This window comes from Grampus griseus (genome assembly GCF_964374135.1).
Source record: "Grampus griseus genome assembly, chromosome: 1".
NCBI classification, from domain to species: domain Eukaryota; kingdom Metazoa; phylum Chordata; class Mammalia; order Artiodactyla; family Delphinidae; genus Grampus; species Grampus griseus.
The window spans coordinates 21105870-21117841 of NC_139017.1; the positions used below are offsets into that span (position 1 = coordinate 21105870).

General features: G+C 42.7%; 1 protein-coding gene across 1 annotated transcript; it reads left to right on the plus strand.

Moving 5' to 3' along the window:
• Positions 1 to 866: 866 nt before the first annotated feature.
• CCDC185 (coiled-coil domain containing 185) lies at positions 867 to 2774 on the plus strand (the record flags this gene model as incomplete). The annotated part of the gene is made up of 1 exon (XM_082674413.1): positions 867 to 2774. One exon carries the CDS (start codon positions 867 to 869, stop codon positions 2772 to 2774), a length of 1908 nt encoding a protein of 635 aa, XP_082530539.1.
• Positions 2775 to 11972: the final 9198 nt, after the last annotated feature.

The window sequence follows — 11972 nt, forward strand, 5'->3', positions numbered from 1 at the left end:
TGCATGACTAAATCCAGTGCTTTTCCCATTAGCCCTGGGTGCCTCAACAAGAAAAATTAATCTCACAAAACTGGAGAAAGAGGAAAACAACAATGTGATTTCGGCAAGCTGTCCACTGATGTTATTTCAGAAATGTGCACTTAACATTCATATTTTGTCAAAAGCAGTAATTGCCATATTAGGAGAAAACAAATTAGTTGTTCTCTCTCTCTCTCTCTCCTCTCTCCTCTCTCCTCTCTCCCTCTCTCCCCTAAAAGTTTAAAAAGTACACTTTGGGCTTGCTAACTTAAAAGGGCAGAAGGATGGTGCAGTGAATTAATGTGCTTCCACGGCCGCTTCATTTGCATACACTGCAGAGGCGCAGAGACGCAGGGACCCCTGACTAAAGGACTTCCCCGCTACATTCCATTCTGGGGGTAACGCCTTCACCTGGCTACTTTTAAAATTCTGCTACTTTAAGGTGTACAAATGCGAGTTCAAATTCCTGCCTGAAACACCGGTGGGGGTTCACTACGCACCCTCAGCTTTAAGGGTCACCCTGTCTTTCTACAGCCTCTCCCCCCTCCCCCTCTCCTTCCCCTTCCCCTTCCCCTCCCCTCCTCCCCCTCCCCCCCATTCTCCTCCCCCCTCCCCTCCCCTCCTCCCCCGTCCTCTCACCGCTCGGGCGCTAGGAAGTCCCCAGTGGGCGAGGGCCGAGGGCTGCGGCAACGGCGGGGGGGGGGGGGGGGGGCGGAGGTGCATTGTGAAGTGGCCACAGCGTCACAGGCGGCCCGGACCCCCGGGATCCGAGGGCGGGGCGGGTCTCCGCAGCGACCCCGTGAGGTCCCGGGACCCTGGCTCAGACGCTGGGAGCGCGGGGAGGGAGCATGGAGGGCTTCGGCCGCTTCTCCCCGCGGCCTCACTCGGACCTCTGGGAGGCCCCGCCGCCCCGCAAGGAGCGCGCATCCTCGGCGCGGCTGGGCGGGTCAGGGCCGCAGAGCGAGCAGGGCCTGTGCTCCCGGGCCGGGACTCCCCGAGAGGGGAGCGAGGCCGCGGCGCCCTGGCCGCACCTGCTCTACTCGCCCATCCCGCGGCCCCGCCGGCGCCGGTACCCGGACTTTCCGCCTGAAAGCCGCAGCCTGACCGACGTGGCCCGGAGGCCCCCGGACCACGCCAGGAAGCACCGGCCCCGCAGACGGCGCCTGGAAGACGCCTGGGGGGAGGCAGGTACCAAGCCCCTGGAGCAGGGAGGCAGCCCGCCTAGCCGGGCCTGGCAGCAGCAGCAGCCCCAGCTGCCACCGCAACAACCTCAGCCCTGCCAGCACCACCCTCCGGCCTGGGGAGATTCGCCCCCACCTTACCCGCAGGGAGCTTACACTCCCCCGAGTGGAACTTTCAGGGTAGAAAAGGTGCAGAGCAGAGACCAGTGGGCAGTGCCGGCCTTCAGAGGTCTCGGTCGCTGGTCCCTTTCCTCGGTTCACACGAAGAAGTGTTCTGTGCCCTCCAGAGAGTTCGGGACGCAGTCAGGTTGCGTGTACATCCAGGAAAGATACCGTAATGATCCAGGGGAGTCATTAGCCAGCCAGTACTCCCAGCCCTCGCTCCCCAGCAAGGCGATGCACAACCAGCATACCCAGATCCTCAAGTACAAGCTGGAAAAGGCAGTAATGTCCTCCCGGGACCGGAAGATTGTGGCCCTGGTGCTGACCTGGCTCAAAAAGGCCCAGAGGATGCGGGAGCTGCAGCAGCAGGCGGCTCTAGCCTGGGAGGAGCTAAAGCGCTCAGACCAGAAGGTCCAGTTGACCCTAGAGACAGAGCGCCAGCTGCTGCTGCAGCAGAGCCAGGAGCAGTGGCAGCAGGAGAAGGAGTGGCACAAGGCTCGCCTGAGGCGGAAGCAGCGTGTCCGACAGCGGGACAGGCAAGCGACCTACACGATCCGGCAGGGGAGCAGGTGGAAGGCGCAGCTGGAGGACCAAGACAACCAGCGCCAGGAGAAGCCGGAAGGGGTCCCCTCTGAGACCGAGACCAAGCACGGGAAGCAGTACCAGGTGCAGCGCCTGCAGGAGCACGAGAGGAAGATGCAGGACCTGCGGGAGCAGAACAGCCTGCAGCTGCAGAAGAGGCTGAAGCAGGCCTGTCTCAAGGAGCATGTGCACACCACGGAGGGCCAGGAAAAGATCCAGGAGACCAATCTTAGCTCCCTAGTCAATTACCAGGCCCGGAAGGTCCTCATGGACTGCCAGGCCAAGGCTGAGGAGCTCCTCAGGAAGCTGTCCCTGGAACAGAGTTCCCAGTGGTCCCAAGATTTTCCCCAGGGCCTGATTAAGGAGCATCACCGGGAGCCGAAGGAGAAGGTCAGGGAGGAGGAGCAGTGCCTGCAGGTCAAGTGGTGCGCGGAAGAGCCCGAGGAGCAGAGGAAGGAGCACAAGCGGCTGTCCATGGAGCTCGCGGACCAGAAGATCCTGCAGACCAGGAGTAACGTCCACAAGAATATCGGTGACAAGGTGCAGCACATTCGGGAGCTCAACATCCTTCAGGAGAAGAATCATCACATCCTGAAGCTGAACGCCGAGAAGGAGGAAAAGTGCCACATCGAGGGCATTAAGGAAGCCATTAGGAAAAAGGAGCAGAAGACGGAGCAGATCTCGCGAGAGAAAGATGCAACCTTCGGTGAATTCCAAAAGATCTCCAGGGCCTCCAGGACAGACAACGTGAGAAAGTTTGCCAACAACTTCTTTGATCCGATAGGGCGGGAGGCCCAGGTTCGAGCTGGGCAGCAGGGAAGAGGCCACTGAGAACCTGACAACAAATAGCTTACAGCCCAGGCGGCTAGAAAGAGATGTGGCAATGTGATTCATTTTATAATCTGATTATAATTGAGCATTCATTTTTTAAAAGTACATAAAATAGCTGCAATTTCCTCTGATGAACTAGGTTATTGATTCATTTGGATGGTTGAGAGGGTTGGGGTAGAAATTTGGAAATTTTAAGAAAATTACTTGCCTTTGTACATTTGGATTTAAATAGAAAATATTCATTTAGTTCTCAAGTAATCTTAGAAGCATATGTCAGACACATCTTTGAGGAACCAAAGGAAAATCTACAGTGGGGAATACAGTTCTGTGTCATGAGGTAAGTCTTTCCCTGTCCCAGAACTTATGAAAGTGTGAAGTGTAATGTACCTGTCATAAGAAATCTCCAAGAAAAAAAAGAGTGTGTGGGGGTAGGTGTGGGGGGAATTTCTGTAAATATTTGGGAACACAGCATACTACAGCCCCTCTTGGGATTTCATAATGCATGTGAAATTTTTAAAGGCTCTGAAAAGTCTGGCAGTAAAGACACATCTGATTAACCTAGTGTTTTTTACAAACCACGGAACTCTTTTTTTTTCTTGGATCTTTCCATGGGATTGATGTTCTGTGAAATATTTTTGGAAACAGCTCTCTGTAGACCCTCCCAGGCTGTACTTCTTTGGCCTACCCTTCCTGTGTTAATAGGAAATATTTATAATTCCTTTAGCACTACTGATTGACTGCACCACCACAGACATGCTGTCCAAAAGCTCACTGGAATCTTTTGGTCCAATTCTTTTTTCTTTCCCCCTTTTGGTCAGTCTCATCCAGTCTTTTGGAACAAAATTCTATTAGAGTCCTTCTCTTCCCCTCTGTTTCTCCTCTGTCTCTTCTGAAGGAGATATGTGATGTCATTCTGTCTACCCACATGTGTCTAATTAACCTAAACAGTCTGAACGAATGGCTAAGCATGACTCAGGAACACGACATTTAAAAAATAAGGAGCCAGAAGCTAAGTAGAATTTAACCCATCACATCTCAAAGTCTCTATTGAAAAATTCTAAAGGTGTTCTTTAAATGCCCCTAATGTAACATTTGTCTTTCAAAAAAAAAAAAAAAAAAAGAGAAAAGGAAGTAAGCCCCACTGGAAGATTTGTGTCTTCTTAGTGTTTTTGAAATGACATGAAAGGTGACCTGGCAAGGGGTTTTGTTCAAAAGTCAGTGTGAGATCCATATTCTCATCTTACATAATGGAAACTGGGCCCACTTCCCTGCCGTAGTTCCCCTCTGTCTACTGTCCCCAAAGAGACCTACTCAGGCCCTCACTCCTTTGCTCAAAAGTAGAAAGGCCCGTACATCTTGGCTCAATTTCTAATCTTATTATTTTCTTCTCTTCACCCAAGCTAATGCTGTTCTAGCCAAATGCTGTGTACATTCCCAGCGTTCTAGGAAAGTGCTTAAAATATCTCAGACAGACGTCCCATGAATCTAACTCTTCCTCTTGACATAGGTATGTGACTTTGGGGAAGTTACCTTCCTGGGCCTCAGTTTCCTCATCTGTAAAATAGAATTATATTTCATACTTCAAAGGGATGTTGTGAGGGATGATTAAAATCATGTAAGGTGTCTGGCATAGTGTCCAGAACCTAATACACACAGTAATTAATTAAATTAATTAAATATTGCAGTAATTAAATATTGCAGTTGTTATTATATTACTGGCTTTCCATTTTTGCCAATTCCATTCTCCCTATCTCACTGCTTTCTCACCAGCTGCCTCCTCTCATCATACCCAAGTCTGATTTTTCTGAGGTTAGCGCACATCCTGCCTCTGGTATGAAATGTGGGGCCTCCCTGGCTGCTCCATCTCAACATCAGCCTTCTTTGACAAGCTGCTCACTTTATGGCTTATTGAGCACTTAGAAATTGATGCTTCGTTGGCATATCCATTTTGGAATCCCCATCTTGGCCTCCAAGCTGGACTGCAGGCTACTTAAGGCCAGGGTCATTATACCCATGCTTAACATGGTGGTCAATATATAGTCAAAAGCCATGAAGCATGATATTTTGACCCTATATCCATATCCCATGCCTTTACGCTACTAATGTTCTTTGCTCTTTGCTCCAAGAAATAAATACAGACTTTCATTCTTTTATCCAATTCTTTATGAATATTACTGGTAGAAATAATCAATACAGAATAAGACTGATAGAAGATGAAGTACATTTACTTTCCCCTATTTTTCCCTTAAAAAAATATATTCTATATATACATATATATCCCCAGTATAAATATATATATTTTTTTGACCCCCACCATTACCCATGCCCCCAAAGACCCAGTGAGGAGCCTAGACTTTTACCTTCACCAGGATGTAATAAGGAGCTCCCACCCTGGCAGTGTCAGTTGAGACCACTTGGGGAGCCTAGACTTTCAACCACTACTGACACCACCACCACCACCACCACGATGCAGTAACAGGGCACCCCTCTCTCTCCCTACTGAGTGGTATCAGATAAAGCCTAGTGGAGAGGAGTTTTGTCACCCTCAATCAGTAACACCCCTCTGGTGTCAATAGATGTCATGTGGGGAGCAGTAATGAGGCACTTAGCCCTCCCAGCCAGGGAGGTATCAGTGGAGGCCTAGAGGGGAGCCAACGTCCCCACCTCCACCCGGCAGTGGTGGAGAGAGCCCCCTCCCCCCCACTTAGGTGGCAATGGAGGCTGAGTGGGGAGCTGGACTTGTACCCCTGCCTGGCAATAATAAGGCCTCAACCTTCTTCCCTTTCTAGAACAGTGTGAGAGGAAGCCAGATAAAACAGCAGATCCAGTCTTACAATACTCAGAATGTCCAGGTTTCAGTCCAAAATCACACTTCATATCAAGAACCAAGAATATCTTGAACTGAATGAAAAAGACAATAGGTGTCAATGGGAGGATGACAAATGTTAGAAATATCTTAAGTTCTTAAAGAAGCCATGATAAAAATGCTTCAACAAGCAATTATGAACACACTTGAAACAAGCAAAAAATAAAACTGTCTTGGCAAATAGAACGCCTCAAAAAAAAATACAAGATATAAAGAAGAACCAAATGGAAATTTTAGAACTGGAAAATACATTAACAAAAATAAAAAGCTCAGTGGATGAGCTAAACAGTAGAATGGAGGGGGCAGAAGGATCAGTGAACTGTAAGACAGAACAATAAAAATTACCAACTCTGAGAAATAGAAAACTACCAAAAAAAAAAAAAAATTAGCAGAGCCTCATGGACCTGTGGGACTATAACAAAAGTTCTAACAGTCACGGCATGTCCCCAGAGGAGAGGAGTAAGAAGGTAGGGCTGAAAAAGTGCTCAAGGTAATAATGGCTGAAAACTTTTCAAATTTGGTAAAGAGCTAACCCTACCTGTTCAAGAAGTTGAGTGAACCCCCCAAAAGAGTAAACCCATAGAAATCCATAAGACATATCATAGTCAAACTTCTAAAACTGAAGAAAAGAAAATAATTCTTGATCAGAGAATGAGAAAATAAGCCACAGACTGGGAGAAAACATTTGCAAAAGAGTGGCTATATTAATATGAGACAAAGTGCACTTCAGAGCAAAAAATTACCATAGACAGGAACATCATAAACTTACAAGAGAGTCAATCCACTGAGAAGACACAGTTCTAAACATCTGTGTATAAACAACAGAATTACAAAATATATGAAGCAAAACCCAGTAGAACTAGAAAAAGGAATAAAATCACAGTTGCAGCTGGAGACTTGAACACCCTTCTCTCAACAACTGATAGGACTTCTAAAAAGAAAATCAACAAAGATACAGAAAAACTTAACACCATCAACTAACAGGATCTAATCAACAGTTGCAGAAAACCCTGGCCAGCAACAGCAGAACACACATTCTTTTCCAGCGCTCATGGAACAAATAGCAAGAGAGATCATATCCTGGTCCATAAAATAAACTCAAGAAATTTAAATTACTGAAGTCATACAAAGTGTGTTCTCTGACCACAAAAGCATCAAACTAGAAATCAGTAACAGTGATACCAGGAAAATCTCCAACAGTTAGAAATTAATCAGAACTCTTCTAAACAATCCCTAAGTCAACGTCTCAAAGGAAAATTTTAAAAATACATTGAATTTGGGCTTGCCTGGTGGCGCAGTGGTTGAGAGCCCGCCTGCCGATGAAGGGGACGCAGGTTCGTGCCCTGGTCCGGGAGGGTCCCACGTGCCGTGAAGCGGCTGGGCCCATGAGCCGTGGCCGCTGGGCCTGTGCGTCCGGAGCCTGTGCTCCGTGGCGGGAGAGACCACAGCAGTGAGGCCTGCGTACCGCCAAAAAAAAAAAAAAAAAAAATTGAATTTAATTAAAATAAAATGTCAAATTTGTGGGACACAGCAAAAGCAGGGCTGAGAGGGAAATTTATAGAATTAAGTACATTTAAAAAGGCAAAAATATCAAATCAATAATCTAAGCTCCCACCTTAGAATAACCTAGAAATAGAGCAAAACTAAACCCAAAGCAAGCAAAGAAAATCAAAGAACAGAAATCAATTCAAATAAAATTGAAAAATTCTTTGAAAAATTCAATAAAATAGACAAACTGCTAACAAGACTGCTAAAGAAAAAAGAGAAGACACAAATTACCAATATCATGAATGCAACAGCAATATCACTACAGACCCTGAAGACATCAAAAGGATAAGAAGGGAATGCTATGAACAACTTTACACAAAGTTTGACAGCTTAGATAAATGGACCAATTCCTCCAAAAACACAAACTACCACAACTCACCCAATATGAAATAGATCGTTTGAATAGCCCATAATCACTCATGAAATTAAATTCATAATTTTAAAACTCTCCCCCCAAAATCTCCTGGCCAGATGGTAACACTCAAGAATTTCACAAATGCTTAGACAAGAAATAACACCAATTCTACACAACCTCTTCCCAAAAAATGGAAGAGAAGGGAACACTTCCCAATTTATTTCATGAAGTTAGTGTTACCACAATACCAAAACAAAGACAGTGTGAAACAAACAAAACCTGCAGAATAATGTCACTCATGAATATAGATGTAAAAATCCTTAACAAAATGTTAGCAAATTGCATTTAACAGTATATAAAAAGAATTATGCACTACAACAAAGTTGGATTTATTCCAAGACTGCAAGGCTGATTCAGTACTTGAAAATCAATCACCATATTAATAATCCAGCACATTAGCAAATTGAAGAAAAGCACATGAACATATAAATCAATACAGAAACAGCATCTGACAAAATTCAACACCCATTCATGAATAATACTTTCAGAAGAATAAAAATAAAGGGGAACTTCCTCAACCTGATAAAGAGCATCCACAAAAAAATCTATAGCAAGCATTACACCCAAGTGAAAGACTACATGCTTTCTCCCAAGATTGGGAACAAGGCAAGCATGTCCTTTCTCACTGCTCTTATTCAACATCATGCTGGAAAGCAAGAAAAGAAAAGAAAAAGCATAAGATTGGAAAAGAAGAAATAAAACTATCCTTATTCATAGATGACATGATGGTTTATATAGAAAATCCAAAGGAATCTATGTAAATCTTCTAATAAGTGAGTTTAGCAAGATCACAGAATACAAGAGCAGCATACAAAAATCAATCAGATTTCTATATATTATCAATGAACACATGGTCACTGAAATTTAAAAATACACTACCATTTACAATAACTCAGAAAAACACATATAAATCTAATAAAACATATATACGACTTATTTGCTGAAAACCACAAAATGCTGATGAAAGAAAGAAGACCTAAATAAATAGACCTACTCTCCATGGATTAGAGGATTCAACATAATAAAGCACAGGGATATCAGCTCCGTGCTTTGTGACCACCGAGAGGGGTGGGATAGGGAGGGTGGGAGGGAGGGAGACGCAAGAGGGAAGAGATATGGGAACATATGTATATGTATAACTGATTCACTTTGTTATAAAGCAGAAACTAACACACCATTGTAAAGCAGTTATACCCCAATAAAGATGTTAAAAAAAAAAAAAGATGTCAATTCTCCCCCAACTGATAAACAGATTTAGTGTAATTCCTCTTAAAATCTCAGATTTTTAGTAGATATGGACAAGGTTATTCTAAGATGTATACGGAAAGGCAAAGGAACTAGAAGAGCTAAAACAATTTTGAAAAAGAGAAAGTGGGAGGAATCAGTCTGCCCAGTTTCATGACTTATTACATGGCTGCAGTAATTAAGACTGTGATACTGATGAAGATATAGACACATACATTAAAGGAACAGAATAAAGAAATGAGAAATAGACCCACAGAAATATGTCCATTTATCATTTTTGGCAAAGATGCAAAAGCAATTTGGTGGAGAAGGACAGACAGCTCAACATAATACTGCTGGAACAAGTGGATATCTACAGGCAAAAAGTAAGGAAGTAACAGAGGGACAGAGACAGAGGGAGGGAGGGAGAAGGGGACGAAGGAAGGAAAGATTTCAACCCAAGTCTCACATCTTATACAAAAATTAACTCAAAGTGGATAATGGACTTAAATGCAAATTGTAATACAATAAAGTTTTCAGGAAAATATCTTCAGGATCTAAAGTTAGGCAAAGAGTTCTTAAACTTGACACCAAAAGCACAATCTATAAAAGAAAAAATTGATAAATTGGACTTTATCAAAATTAAAAACCTTTGCTGTGTGAAGGAATCTGTTAAGAGGATGAAGCGACAAGTTACGGGACGAGAAAATGCAAGTTTAAACTATAATGAGATATCATTATTCACCTACTGAATGGCTAAAATAAGAAATAGTGACAACACGGAATGCTGGCAAGGATGCAGAGAAACTGGATCACCCAGGCATTGCTGGTGGAAATGCAAAATGGTACAGTCACTCTGGAAAGCAATTTAGCCGTTTCTTCAAAAACTAAAGATGTAACTACCATATGACACAGCAATTGCAGTCCTGGGCATTTATCCCAGAGAAATTGACTTATGTTTGTACAAAAACCTAAATATGGATGTTTATAACAGTTTTATTCATAAGAACCCAAAACTGAGTTAACCCAGATGTCTTTCAACAGCTAAAAGGTTAAACAAACAGTGGTGAATCCATACCATGAAATACTACTCAGCAATGAAGAGGAAACAACTACCGATACACACGACAACTTAGATGAATCGCCAGAGAATTATGCTGACTGAGAAAAGCCAATCCCAAAAGGTTACATAGTGTGTGATTCTACTTATATACCATTAATGAAATGACAGGATTTCAGAAACGAAAAACAGATTAGTGGCTGTCAGGGATTCTAGATGGGATGGAGGTGGAGGAAAGTGTTTGTGGCAATAAAAGGGCAACATGAGGGGTTCTTCTGGTGAAGGAAACGTTCTGTATCTTGGCTGTCAATGTCAGTATCCTAGGTGTGATACTGTGCTATAGTTTACAGGCTGTTATCAGGAAAAATTGGGTAAAGGGCACATAAGATCTCTCTGTCCTACTTCTTAAAACTATGTGAATCTACAATTATCTCAAAAGATTTCTAAAAACAAAATAAAACTAACATGATTTATTGCTGGAAAAAAATACATTTTTGTTGGTGACAAAGAACGTCAAAACCTGAACCCAGGAAAACTAGATTTAGTAGAAATTTATTAACACAAAGTAAACTCAACAAAGGCTAAAACTGAAAATAGTAACAGTTGTTACTGACTAAAAATTGAAGCACATTTTCTCTATACATGTATCTATGTATAATTTGGCCTGGAAAAATTGAACTTGGTAGAAATAATTCCCGCAACAGGAGAAGCTGTAATTGGTCACATTTGATATCGTCAAGAACACTGATAAATAAATGCAACTGGTCTCAATGCAAAGAAGTTTCATAAATTGAAAACAAAAATAGAAAAATTTGGAAGCAATGACTGTACCATTTAGAAAACTGATCACAGAATTGAATTGGCTTAAAGGAGTTTGTGTTAGAAAATACTCTCTCAATGAAAACATAATAGCCTTAGTATTCTGACTTAAATATTTGTATTCAGTACTTAACAGATCAAACTATGGGATCAAAACATCCTATCATCTAGCCCAAACTTATGAAATGTTTACTATGTGCCAGGCACTTGACATACACTAGACACTTTTACATTCATTTATATCCTTTTATTTTATAACCTTTATAACATAAGTTAGCTACGGTATTTCACAGATGAAGAACTGAGGTTTACAGAGATTGATCAAGATTTCTGAGATGCTGCTGCTAGTAAGTGGTAGAGCTGAGATTTGAACCCAGTTCTCTCTGACTCCCTATGCTGTTTCCATACATTACCGGCCTTTCAGTGATGAAAAGGAAATATACCATTGTGATTATAACCCAGACTCTGAAACCAGACTATCCATGTTCTAATCTAATCTCCATCATTTAACTAAGAGGGGCATTGGGCAAGGTTCTTTACCCATCCATGCATCTTTTATGAAAATCTGTAATTATCTTTCACCCCATTAGCATTACAAGAACAAAACGATATGGTTATTTCAAAAGACAGAGAAAACACATTCAATGAAATTCAAAACATCTATTTATGATTTTAAAAATTAACTAGCTCAGAATCGAAAGGGATTTCCTTAATCTGATAAGGGGAGTCTAACCAAAACCTACACAAAATTATTTTTAATGGCGAAACAGTGAAGGCTTTTAAAATCAGGAAGAAAAAAGAAAAGAAAGAAAACATATAAGGTTTGGAAAGGGGAAAAGAAACCTAAAAAATTCTCATTATCCACAGATGATATGATTATCTGTATAGATTCTTTTATCTACAACCTTAAAAGTTTATATATGCATAATACAGCTTTGTGTAATAGCCAAGAAAAAGAAACAATTCAAAGTCCATCAGTAATAGAATGGATACATAAACTGAAGCATAGTCACACAATGGAACTCTGTACGGCCAAGAGCAAACCAATGGTCAACAACCATACTCAACAACATGGGTGAATCCCGCAAACTTAATGTTGAGTGAAAGAAGCTAGACACCAAAGAGCACACAATGCATGATTCCATTTACATAAAGTACAAACACAGAAGGACTAATCTCTGCTGTGGAAATCAGGAGTGTGGCTCCCCTTGGGTGGGGGGCTAATGGCTGCAAGGGGTCCAGGAATGCAGTGTGAAGTAAGGAGGT